General features: G+C 47.4%; 1 protein-coding gene across 1 annotated transcript in view; it reads right to left on the minus strand.

The window, feature by feature from the left end:
* Sox5 (SRY-box transcription factor 5) overlaps positions 1 to 12395 on the minus strand; it is a 383729-nt gene that overhangs the window by 22653 nt on the left and 348681 nt on the right. Inside the window, exon 11 of the mRNA XM_042699480.1 lies at positions 6354 to 6499. Coding sequence (XP_042555414.1) covers positions 6354 to 6499 — 146 coding nt within the window. The remainder of the gene's footprint in view (positions 1 to 6353; positions 6500 to 12395) is intronic.

The raw sequence follows: 12395 nt of genomic DNA on the forward strand, positions 1-12395 counted from the left end.
CTTTGAACCTCCATCCTCAGACCTCAGCCTCCTGAACCTCCACCCTCAGATCTCAGCCTCCTGAGGGGCAAGGATTACTGCAGGCCTGAGCCACCGGGGTCTGGCACTAAATGCAATCTTTCCAATAGCCATCGTTGAAAAAAAATGAATAGAAGAGGCTTGCATTGTTATTTCCAGTCTCACTTTCTCAACGCAAAGCTTGAGGTGGCCTCCTACTTCCCCTTATCTGAGAGAGGAGGCTGGTAACTCGGAGCTAGAGGTGCTGTGTCCGTTTCCCGGGCTTTCACGTTGCCCGCCCCATCCATCAGCTGGCCAATGGACTGTGCGCAGAGCGTGATAGATGTGAAATTGTTACAGGACTGCCATCCGATACACTCGCTGCCATTTGTAACCCATGTGAGGCCTGACGCCCTTGCTTTCATTATTAAACATCCACATTAAGTCAGCATTGCTCACTGTCACCTTGTGTTTGGCACTGTGTTAAAAGGAAAGAAAATGGCAGCAGAGAGGAGCCTAGCGTGGAAGGGATTCCAAACGCCTTTCTTTACAAGTCAGACTGTATATTCTGGGGTACGGCTTTCTCATTAATGATAAAGAGAAGCAGCTGCCCGCTACCAGTGGCTCATGCCTGTCATCCTAGCTACTTAAGAGGCTGAGTGAGGTGTGAGGATCGCGGTTCGAAGCCAACCACACAGGAAAAGTCTGTGAGACTCTGATCTCCAATGAACCACTGGAAAACCGGAAGTGGAGCTGTGGCTCAGAGAGGTAGAGCACCAGCTTGGAGCAAAAGGAGTTCAGGGACAGCAGTGCCCAGGCCCTGAGTTCAAGCCCCACAGCTGACAAAAAGAAAAAAGGCAAACAGCCAAAGAGGCAAGCTGGTGTCAACTAGTAAGTGAATTATCGCTATGCATGTTTAGTTCTCGGTACACCGTAGGTGACTAATGCTTGCTGGATGGATTCTCTACCTTCAGAGCTGTGTGCATATATCTCCATGCTTTCATATGGCTCTTCACGGATGACCGAAGTCCCTCTCAACATGTGTGGAATATGCATGTGAACACAGTCATAAATTCAACCTGTGATCAATTAATGTGTTCCTATGGGCATGCTTGTATGTCATTTAACTCTTTTCTTTTCCTTTCTTTTTTCATTGTAGTACCAGTTCTGGGCTTGAATCTCAGGGCCTGGGTGTTGTCCATGAACTTTTTTTTTTTTTAACCCAAGGCTAGCTCCACTTTTGGCTTTTTGGTGGTTTACTGGAGATAGGAGTCTCACAGACTTTCCTGCCTGGGCTGGCTTTGAACCGTGATCCTCAGGTCTCCACCTCCTGAGTAGCTGGGATGAAAGGCGTGAGCTACTGATTTTTTTTATGGGACCACAAATAAGGTATAATGCTCTGGACATATGGTAGGAGAGCAAAAGGTGAGAGATGAGAGTAATTAGGAACCAAATCAGCTGTATCTGACTTAAGCAGCTGTCCCTAACAATGCCCTTTACAAGCCAACAGCCATGTGGATCCTTCTAGATCTCAAGATACCCCTTGATCGCAGGGAACTCATGGGTGGGAAAAAAGTCATGATTACTTTAAAAGAGTTCTTTGGTTTTCACTTGTGATGCCTTGAAAGACAGACACGCGGCCCATTTCTAGTCCGGGAGACGTCTCTAGAATCCAGCTGGAGAAGAGCAATGAGACATCCCCGCGTAAACCCACAGCAACTCCTTCCTGAGATTGCTAGAATGCTTCCAGGTAGAGCAATCGTCTGGGCAACCAAGGGGAACGCAATTCGAGAGAACTTCCGATTTCAATACTGATGTCGCTCGTTAACCTAATGAACGGATGTCACCAGCCTCTGACTTCTTAACTCTGGTGGGGGACAACTGGTCAACCCTATTACATTTCCTAATGCTTGTAGAAAAACACATCGGAGAACACCACAGACCAGCGCCGCTGCCTAAGGCGGCTGTCTTTGGAATGGGGAGGAACGCGACGGAAAGTTCTGGGCCATTCCACGTTCCAGTTGAGTTCACGGTCTTTATTGTGTTCACGTTCACTGGTGGGATTGAGACAACACAGGATGATTCTTGTGGGGCGTTTAGAGCCTTTCAAACACCGGGTTAAAACCCGCCATGCAGTCAAGCGTGTGGGTAACAGCACACCCTTTGTGTGTGTATGTCTTGTTGGTGGTGGGTTTTTTTTTCCACAAATGTGTGGCCCTCTTTTCTTTTTTTCTCTCTCTACCTGACAAACTCTGTACCACGGAGATTAGCCTTTGAGCTATCTGTAGCAGAGCTCGTGGTAGAAGATAACGTTATTTGAATATACAATCAGTCTATAATTAACCAGGGATGACAATTATAAATAACACTGTGTCCCGGAGTTTCCAAGAAACCTGACACACACAAGCACACAGATCTTGGGTAATGTTGAAACACTTCCAAGAAAAGTAAAAGAAGTGAAAAATCTTTTAGAAGTCTTCAATTAAAATGTGTTTCGGTAGAAATGACTTTGGGTGGTGTGCTTTGGTACATATCACTGCAATATTCCCCTCTGTCTTCACACCTTTAATTGTTTTCACTGGCCAATTACAGCTTCTCTGAATGAAGACCTTCTTGTTGGGGTAACCATAGTTGGCTTGTGTGCAATGTGAAGCAAAGCTAATGGGTACAGGGGTGACGTGCCCCAGAAAACACAACCACCTGTGTCTCAGGTCATGCAATCTCTCTAGCACCCAGCTGGCTTGTTTCTCTTTCCTTCTTTCCCCAGCTCCTTTCCCATCTTCCTTTCTGCCTTTATCTCCCTCTCGTTTTACTTTTCACATGCTTTAGGAAGTTGGGCCTATTATTTCAGAGAGAAAAATGTTCCTTCTTCAGGGATCTAAATGGCATGAGAAAATGCCAGTGGAAGACATTAAAGGGAACTTGTCGCACGTTCTGTTTATGTCTTTCCTTGCGAACTAAGAAAGCAAAAGGTCAAATGAATCACTGATCTTATGTACAGACTGGCCACAGATACAGATGAGAGGTCATAGAACTCAGATAAAAAGGCAGGTATTAGGAACATCACAGCTCCATGTGCATAGTGGCGTCTCTTCAATTGGGGGAGCAAGAGCCTACCTTGCTTTTGCAAATGAACCAACAGTCGTCGTGGAAGATAACGGGACAGTTGCCGTGTAGCCGAATGCCTGGTCTGACATGCTGAGCTAGCTGGTGTTTGTACTCACAAATAAACAAGACATGATCTGCAGTCCAAAGAATCATGTGCTCTAAACGCTCAAGGAAGGCAGAGACCCTATCTCCTGCTTCAAAACAAAAGACGATGCTAGGATCTAGTGGCTCACGCCTGTAATCCTAGCCATTCAGGAGGCTGAGATCTAAGGATCAAGGTTTAAAACCTAGCTCTGACGGGAAAATCTCTTGGGACTGGCGTCTCCGATTAGACACCAACAAGCTGGAGAGTTCTGACTCGAATGGCGGATCACCAGCCTTGAGTGGAAAAAGCCAAGCAAGAGTGTGAGGTCCTGAGTTCAAGCCCCAGTGCGGGTTCCACTCCCCAGGCCACTACCCCAAAAGGAAAACAAAACAAAGAAGCAAAACAAGACAAAAAGGCCGGTTGTCAACACCTCCAGGCTCTAAATACTGACTAATCATTTCCTGAAAGATTTGGCCTTATCATTTCCTTCCTAGGGGCCATACACACACGAGATTAAGCACCGTAGACGTGACACTGGGACGTCCAGAGCGGCACTTGCTTCAAAGAGCTCCCGGGATCTCGACTGAGCCTCAGGGTCACGGACACTGAAGGTTTCCTTACAGGAGTCTGCCGCAGTGCACCACTTGCGGGGCAGCTTCATTTCCATCGTGTGAGATTCCTTTTCCCCACTTTAAACACACGCATGCATTCGAAACTTTAACTGTGTCAAAAGTGCGTGGCGAATCGATTCAGGAGCAGAGACATCTTAAACTAGCCAGTAGGTATTTGCAGAGTGGAAACAGGCTATCTTGGAAAAGGGTTGTTTTAAGTTGTTGTAACTTTAAAAAACAACAAAGATTTAAAAAAAGGGAATGATAGCAGTAGCTTTATTACAAGAGCCTGTTGTTTCTTTTTTTTTTTTTGCTGGTTCATTGGAAATAAGCATCTCACACACTCTGCCCTGGCTGGCTGCAAACCTCGATCCTCAGATCGCAGCCTCCAGAGGAGCTGGGATGACGGGCGTGAGCCCCCAGTTCCTGGCTTGGAACTGGTAACTTCCAGGAAAGTCAACTCTGCTCCTACAGCCCACGTAGGAGGTGTTAATCAGAGGAATCGAATAAAGTAAGACTGGGGAGGAGGGGACCAGGGAAGCGGAAACCGGGGCTCCTCCAACAATAGCTAAGAGTGGGGGACAGCAGAGGCAGATGGCTCCACCCCGGTTATTTAATCAAAAGGCGGTGCCGAGACACCGGAGCCGGCAGCGGCGTGTGTGTGAACAACGGCTGAAGTGCATTCAAGAAGATTAACTCGTGGAGCCGGGGTGGAGAGCCCAGGATCATTTTATGCACTACCATTGCCGTACAAGCCGTCAGCACAGTTATTGCCCTCCGACGTGAGTGACTGATCTGTAAGCACCGCGAAACAGCAGGCTGCTGAGGGGTCTGGGAGCTTCATGGAGATGAATTTCCATACCATCAAAGCGCTTTTAATGGGCTCCCTGATCCAACCACAGGGCCCGTCTTACAACTACGTAGAACGCTGGATGCAGGCTTTCTGTCCAAAAGGATTTGGTGGGTTGTCACTTGACAAATTCCCAGCCAGCACTAGGGGGGGAGGAGAGGAAAGGGAGGAGGTGAGGGCAAAAAGGTAGCCTTGTCTCTGTTTTGGAGGATTTTAAAAAAAAAAAGGGGGGGTGGTACAGATGCTCACTGAATTCAACCAACTGCTGTATCTCCACTGCGGAATTCAATGCCCTTAACAAATAACAGCGATGTAGCCGCGCGCGGGAGGAATAGTTCGAGCCACTTTGCATTTGCATCTGGTTGACTGTTAAACTCATTTCGACATGGGGAGCACAGGAAAAAAAAAAAGGAATTTCTGTTTGAGCCACTCTTTCAAGAATGTTTAAATATTGGAATATAAATCCTTTATGCTTACTATCATTCCTTCTTAGAGCGATCATCACCTTTTGAGAACCTCCCCCCCCCACACACACACACATGCACACTCCGCCTCTCCTCTCTGGTGCTTAGCTAGAAAAAAAAATATTGTGTCTTTGCTACTGTGTGGATGGGTCACACCTGGCAATGTACAGAGGGCTGCGCCTTAGAGGCGTCCTGGCTCATGCCTTAATTTTTTATTTCTTTACTTTTGTGTTGTTTGGTGTCCCCTCTGGAGTGAGCAGAATTCAAAAGGAATCTTCTCCTTAACCACTGCTGCAAGGAGCAAAGGATCAGGTAACTCTGACAGAATCTCCCTTCTAGTTTACCTGTGCTGTGCAGATCGCTCGCTTCTTGGTGAGTTTGAATCAAATACCGCACGGCACCCAGGGAAGTGGAAAGCTATCCAAATGAGCAATCTGCTCGTCCTGGCTCGGGTGTGGCTGAGAATGATGATCTTGTAAGTTACTGCTAAATACCTGATCCTGTCTTCCCTGATTCTTCTCTATCTTTGGGGTTAGCAGGAAGGGGGATTTGCTGACAACATGTTCACTCAAAACACGTTACATATGACCGACAGATGTGGGCCACTCTGATCCTTCTATAATAATGTCGTATTTTTTTTTTCTGAATGAAACCCAGCATTTACTTGAACACCACAGCTGGAACACCTGGCTTTTCTCAGATACTGCCAGAAGTTTCCCCCGGCCGTACGTCTCTGACATGTGTCAGTGCTTTCAAAAGCCCATTTGCTTAGGTGATCAGGCAGGAAGTTCCAGTGTGGCAGTTGCCTCATTCTTTGACAGTGGTCTGCCCCAGAAATACCACCATGGCTCAGGATTCTGCAGGGAGGGAGGGGGGGTATCATTCAGGCTTATGCTGATGACAGGAGATTCAGTATTTCCAAATCCCGCTCATCCCTAAACACGAGCCAGGCATCTCTGGGAGGCAAAACTTTCACGCAGCCTGGGATCTCCCCAGCGGCCCCTGCATCCTACCACAAACCTGAGGTGCACGGGGAGGGGAGTTTGTTGTCAGTGGGGGAGGTGGCTGGATACAGGGAAGGACGCTGCTTCCTGTGGACAGATGGCCGGGACTACCAGGGAGAAGGCAACTCCTGCACGGGTGGAGGGAAACGCAGGCGGACAGACGTACGGACACACAAGGCGAGCACCCAGGGATGGGGGGCGTCCCCAGCCAGCCGGCCACTTTTAGGAACTAACCTTCTCCGTCCGGCAGTTGTTGAGGCCTAGGTTATTGACCACGGCCACCTTCCCGTCCAGCGCCTGCTGCTCCCGCCGAAGCTGCTCCTTCATTTGCCGCGCTTCTTGGATGGCCTTGGTGACGACGTCGTGGTCGTTTAAATAACCTGGGGATGGAGACAGATTGAGTGCACACAGGTGTGTCGAGGGCCGGCTTTGACTCATAAGCGCCTGCGGTGCGGAGGGGGCGTGGCCCCTATCCAGCATGTCCTCATTTCCCGCACGGCATTTGTCTGGCCTGAGCGAGTAACTGATCCTGGCGGCATCACCCGGTCGTCCAGGAGAGAAACCTAATGCCAAGAGAATTTAGGGAGATGTTTAACGTGTCACCTAAGGGAGCCATGTAGTCTAGAGTATGTTCCTCTCTGGATGTTACCCCACAATCTGATGACATTCGTACTTACCGGTAGGCTGGGCGAGTCTCTTACGGTATTAGAAAGTTCAGTTTAAGAGTGGTGTGTATTGGGCTGGGCAGGTGGCTCAGTGGTAGAGCGCTCACCTAATGTGCATGAAGCCCTGGGTTCGATTCCTCAGTACCACATACGCAGAAAAAAGCTGGAAGTGGTGCTGGAGGTTGAGTGGTAGAGCTCTGGCCTGGAGCAAAAAGAAGTTCAGGGACAGCGCCCAGGCCCTGAGTTCAAGCCCCAGGACTGGCAAATAAATAAATAAGCAAATAAATCAAAAGAGTCGTGTACAGCACTATTTAAGTGTGGCTTACAAAGAAGGCCTACGTCGTGACTGACTGACTCCAAAGAAGAATTCCTCCCTCCCTCGGTCCACGTACCGTGGAAATAGAAACTACAGGTGGCAGTGGTTTGCTGTGAATGGAAACTTGGTGTAAGCAAACACGCTGAACTTAGAGCGGAGACTGGAACCCAGTACCCATAAGAAATGGTGGCTACTGTCCACGACAGCCACACTGAAATTCAGTGGGACACTTTCCACATGGCTGGCTGGGGTCTGGAGCCACAGGAGCCGGGGACAGTCCAACAGAACAGCACAACGCAACGTCACAGAAAGCCAAGCATCCTCCAGATACTCCACTGAGAGAGTCCCAGGGAGAAGGAGCGAAAGGAATGTTTTCCTTAGCTAAGCTACGCTTTACGTTTGGACACCGGGTCATTCATTTATTTGCTGCGTATTGTGATAAGTAGTTGTGAGCTGGGGGGCGGGGGGCGATGTGAATGGCAAGTGATACGTTGTTTTTTCTTTTTTTTTTTGCCAATATTGAAAGAGAAAACTAATAGCTGGTCTTTCTCTCCATCTTTTTAACTGGGACATTAGATGGCATAAATGAATCTGTAATATGAAATTGCCCAGAAAAGGGACTTGTTTGTGACATGAGGCTAAATCTAACCAGATCCATTGGTGAATCCTGACAGATGGAAAACTGTGAGACAGAAGGCAGGCACTAATCACACATAAAATGACCGGCTTGCTTCAATGTGTTCCATGAATTCCAGCAAACTTTACACCCTAATCCATTTTTAGAACAAAAAACATCTGGGCCATAAATCCTCTAATCTGCCAAAACACGCTATTAAATCCCATGATTTGTTGAAAAACACCAAGATTAAAGAAAGGAAATATAAAATGGCTAACTGCTGTGTGAGGAAAGTGTTATTAATACTCTTTTCTTTTGTCTCAATTATGAATGTTGTGGTAGGAAAGAGCCTTGTCTAATCATGTCAGATTACGCAGCCTGGGTGTCTTGCGAGAATTTTCTATCTGATCTGACGATTGCCAAAACACAAAACCACACACACACACACACACACACACAACCACCCTAACGTAGTTTCTTGCTGCTTGAACACTTCTGTGGAAGACGCTGATGTAGGATCAGTGGGGTGTTTGGCGTGTTTCTTTCTAAAGTGACAGCCTCGTACCCCTCTACCACGCCTCCTCTGAGGGGCCACCCAACCATCTTCTAGGGGCCAAGAGGAAGTAACAGGGTAGGTGACAGGAAAAGGGGAAATCGCGCGAGCTCTTGTGTGTTTTGACATTCTGCACTAATGATCGTAATTCAGTCACAGAACCAACCACAGATCGTAAGGACAGGACCCTGTTGCTTTTTGTGACGGGCAAGGATGACTTGGAAACCAGTCACTTATACATACCCGAGACTGATCGCTATGGCTAATATTTCGTGCAAAGGATGTGGGTAGGTGGCTTTCCAGTCGCCTCACACCTCCTGATTCCTGACTCCTTGATCGACTTTCTTAATAGATTCTATGGAAACTTACTTTAGTCTTTTCAAATTTCTAAAACGAAATAGAGTCCCTCTAGGACAGAGCTGGCCTGAGATGCTCAGATCATTCTTCCTCTCCTCTTCCCCCCCCACCCCCTTTCTGCCCTCCTCTCTCCCTCCTCCTCCTCCTTTGGTTAAGGTATTGGAACTTGAGTTTAGGACCTGGGTGCTGTCCCTTAGCTTTTTCTCTCGAGGCTGGTGCTCTACTACTACAGCCACAGTTCCACGTCAGGCTTTTGGCTGGTTCGTTGGAAGTGTGAGTCTTGCAGTTGTGTTTGCTTGAACTGACTTCAAACCGTGATCATCCTAGCTCAGCCTCTTAGTAGCTAGGATTAGAGGCGTGAGCCACTGGCGCCCAGCTGTGTCTTGCGTTTTATAGTCTAGTTAACCTCTGGGTTGTTCGTTTAACTTTTCCAGAACACGCATCGTTGTTTTTTTTTTTAATACGGTTCAGCATGTGGAATAAAAGTATGAACTCTGTAAGCTTTTCAGGCTCTGCCCAGGTAACATTGTGAAGGCAAATGATGAACAGAGAGGCGAGAGAAATGTTCATTTTCATTGTGGGTGATAATCCAGGTTCTGGCTGCTTCCCGTCTCTGATGATCTGCTGGGGTGGAGTGGGTGCCCATGTCCTCAGATTTTGTTTATGTTAGACGCCCTCGGGTGTCAGCAATGATAGCACGGGAAATGGCAACATGTGTATCGGCTAGGCTAAGTCCTCAGGGCTTTGAGATGTCAGAGCTCCCTCTTCAGAGGTGTCCCGGTTCTTTCTCTCCAGCCTTGTCTCTGTGGTTTCTAGGCCGAGCTTACCCAGAATGCTTGAGTTCTCCCCTTCCCACTCCGGAAGGACATTCGTATCTCATCCCCATGGAGATGCCTTCCCTCCCTCCTTCCCAGCATCTCCCCTTCCTCGCGCCGTCTTCATGGACCCGCTGGGTTCCCTCCTTCGCCTGCCTCTTCGGTGTTTGGTTCAAGTTTTCAATCACAGGGAAGTGTGTGGGAGCTGGGCTCCGTGGAAGTAAAAAATCTTACACTTCCCAGCCATTTGAATTTCATAAGCCGTGTTCCTCTTCTAAGTCTCACTGATTAAATGGGTATAACATTCACAACTTAATCAAATGTCACCAAGATTAGAGGGATCCATATGGTCTCCTGACACAATAAATTGTCCATCCCCGCGATGCACTCATTGTCGTTTTATTTGCAAAGTGGCAAACCCAGGAGAATTGAGAGACTGGATCCGGATGACTCTGCACTTCTGCCGGTTGGGGAGGGTGACATTTGAGAAATTATAACACTTAATCTCTCTTAAGTTTCCATGTAACACTGAAGGGAGAATTAAATGAAGTAACACGTGTGGCAGAGTAGGGGAAACCCGGTATTTGAGGATGTAAACACTGTTAACTGCTTTATTTTCTGAGATTTCACCCTCAGTTCTCTCTCTCTCTTTTTTTTGTCAGTCGTGGGGCTTGAACTCTGGGCCTGGGCGCTGTCCCTGAGCTCTTCAGCTCGAGGCTAGCGCTCTACCACGGGAGCCACAGCGCCACTTCTGGATTTCTGGGGGTTAATTAGAGATAAGAGTCTTACGGATTTTTTTCTGCCTGAGCTGGCTTTGAACTGTGATCCTCAGATCTCAGCCTCCTGAGCGGCTAGTCAGTCCACCAGAGTGGAAAGGGGCCCCCATAGGGGTACTTTTATATGTTTAATTCTGCCCTCGTCGTAAATTGAGGCGGTACTCTAAAGCAAAATTAGAAGAGAGGGTCCCTGATTAGGCTATTGGTGTGTCTCCTAGGACAGACATGAACTGTTAAAGGTCAATGTTACTGCTGGCTAATATTTCAAACAGGATGTGGAAAATGCAGGTGAGGAATCTCATAAGAAAATTGTGAGCTTTTGTAACTTTGCTAAATGGATATAACAATTTGATTTTTTGGTTTATAGCTAATATGAAAAAAATCCTCAAAAATTTTCCCTCTCTCCTTTTTCCCTCCTCTTTTTTCCATCCCTATTGTCTTTTTTTCTCTCCCTGCCCTTTCCTCTTTCCCTTCCTCCTTTTCTCCCTGCCCTTTCCTCTTTCCCTTCCTCCTTTTTCCATCTCTCTTGCCCTTCCTCTTCATCTCTCCTTCCTTCCCTCCATCCTTCCTTTCCTCCCTTCCTTTCTTCTCTGAGTAAAATCATTGTACATATTTTCAGAGGCACAAAAGAAGAAATAGATGAGAAAACCCAACTGTAGAGAAGATACACCGTAAAGAAAAATAATAATGGCTGGCGTACAAGAAAGAAAGATAAGAAAACTAAACTAACTATAGTAGCTTGAGCTGCCAATCTCCCAAAAGCTACGTACAAATCCCAGCCCCCAGCATCTGTGAATGCCATCTTGGCTGGAAGTACAGGCTCAGAAGTCATTAATTTGAACATCTTGGATATAAGGTAAGTCTGCAATCCAATGGTTGGTGACCTCCATAAGAAGAATGAAACAGAGAGGTCTGACACACAGAAAAAAGGGTAAGGCCCTGTGTGTGTGTGTGTGTGTGTGTGTGTGTGAGTGTGTGTGTGTGTGTGCACGCACATGCTCACTGGCACTGGGGCTTGGGTTCAGAACCAGGGGACTGTCCCTGAGCTTTTTTTGCTCAAGGCTAGTATCTTCTACTTGGGCCACAGCGCCGCTTCCAGCATTTTTGGTGGTTAACGGGAAATAAGTCTCTTGGATGTTCCTGCCTAGGCTGGCTTTGAGCCACCATCTTGAGCAGCTAGGATTACAGGTATGAGCTATGATGCCCGGCAATATATTTACGTTTTAAGCCGGGTAGTTCACAGTAAGCTGTGTGGCAATCCAAGGACGCCAGTCAACTACCTCAGCTCTTAAACTTAAGAATTGAGGCAGGACCCCTTGGCTTCAGAAACCCGGCTCTGTCTGCTACACTGCTCCATCACAACGCAGCATCCTGCTTGGAATGTCAGCATCTTCTTGGCTCTCGATTCCATAGATCTTTCCAGACGTCCATTAGTTGCTTGGAAGTCAGTCATCTGCAGTGGCTTCTTTACCCCACCCAGACCAAAGGTAAAAGCCTTCCCATGTCTTCCTGCCTTTGCCAAAGTCACGTCACCTATCACGAGGCTAATGGCTCCCTCTTCTATCTCTGACATTCTCTGAATCTGTCGCCTACTCTGTCTCCAGATAGCACATTCCAAACTCTTCCCAGGAAGTGGAGTTCGGATGTTAAAGGAAAAAAAAAAAATCTCTCGTTACTCTGGTCCTTAGAGTGGCATTTCATAAAATAATGATCTGTCATCATCCGTTTAAAAAACAAAAACCCCACCAACTCTACATTCAAATAAGTGTAGGAAATACAGCATTCCAGTGACAAAGGTTTCTGCACGGTGGCCTCTCCCTGTCTTGACCGTGTTAACGGCGGTGGAGAATCTTCTAGAGATAACCCCACTGGTGAATCCTTTCCCAGCTACCTTGGGCCTCTGGAAACGTTTTTAATGTCTACCCCGAATCCCTCCGCAATGCTTCAATATGCTGTAAAAACAATATGCTTTGTGGTATCAGCTGTGCTGTGCCTTCCCATGTTCCCTTTGGACCAACCTTTCTTGAGTCCGGTGTCATGTGTGCACAAGGAAAATTTCCTAGTTCAAGAAGGGCCTCCGTCCCTTTGTCTCTAGCCCTGCCTTCCAGGGTTCCTTTCTTGCTAGGATGGTTGAGAATGTATCCAAATGTCACCCTTCCCGTGAGCAGTTTTCTAACG

Source organism: Dipodomys spectabilis, unplaced genomic scaffold (assembly GCF_019054845.1).
Source record: "Dipodomys spectabilis isolate Male_0828 unplaced genomic scaffold, ASM1905484v1 ptg000252l, whole genome shotgun sequence".
Taxonomy (NCBI): domain Eukaryota; kingdom Metazoa; phylum Chordata; class Mammalia; order Rodentia; family Heteromyidae; genus Dipodomys; species Dipodomys spectabilis.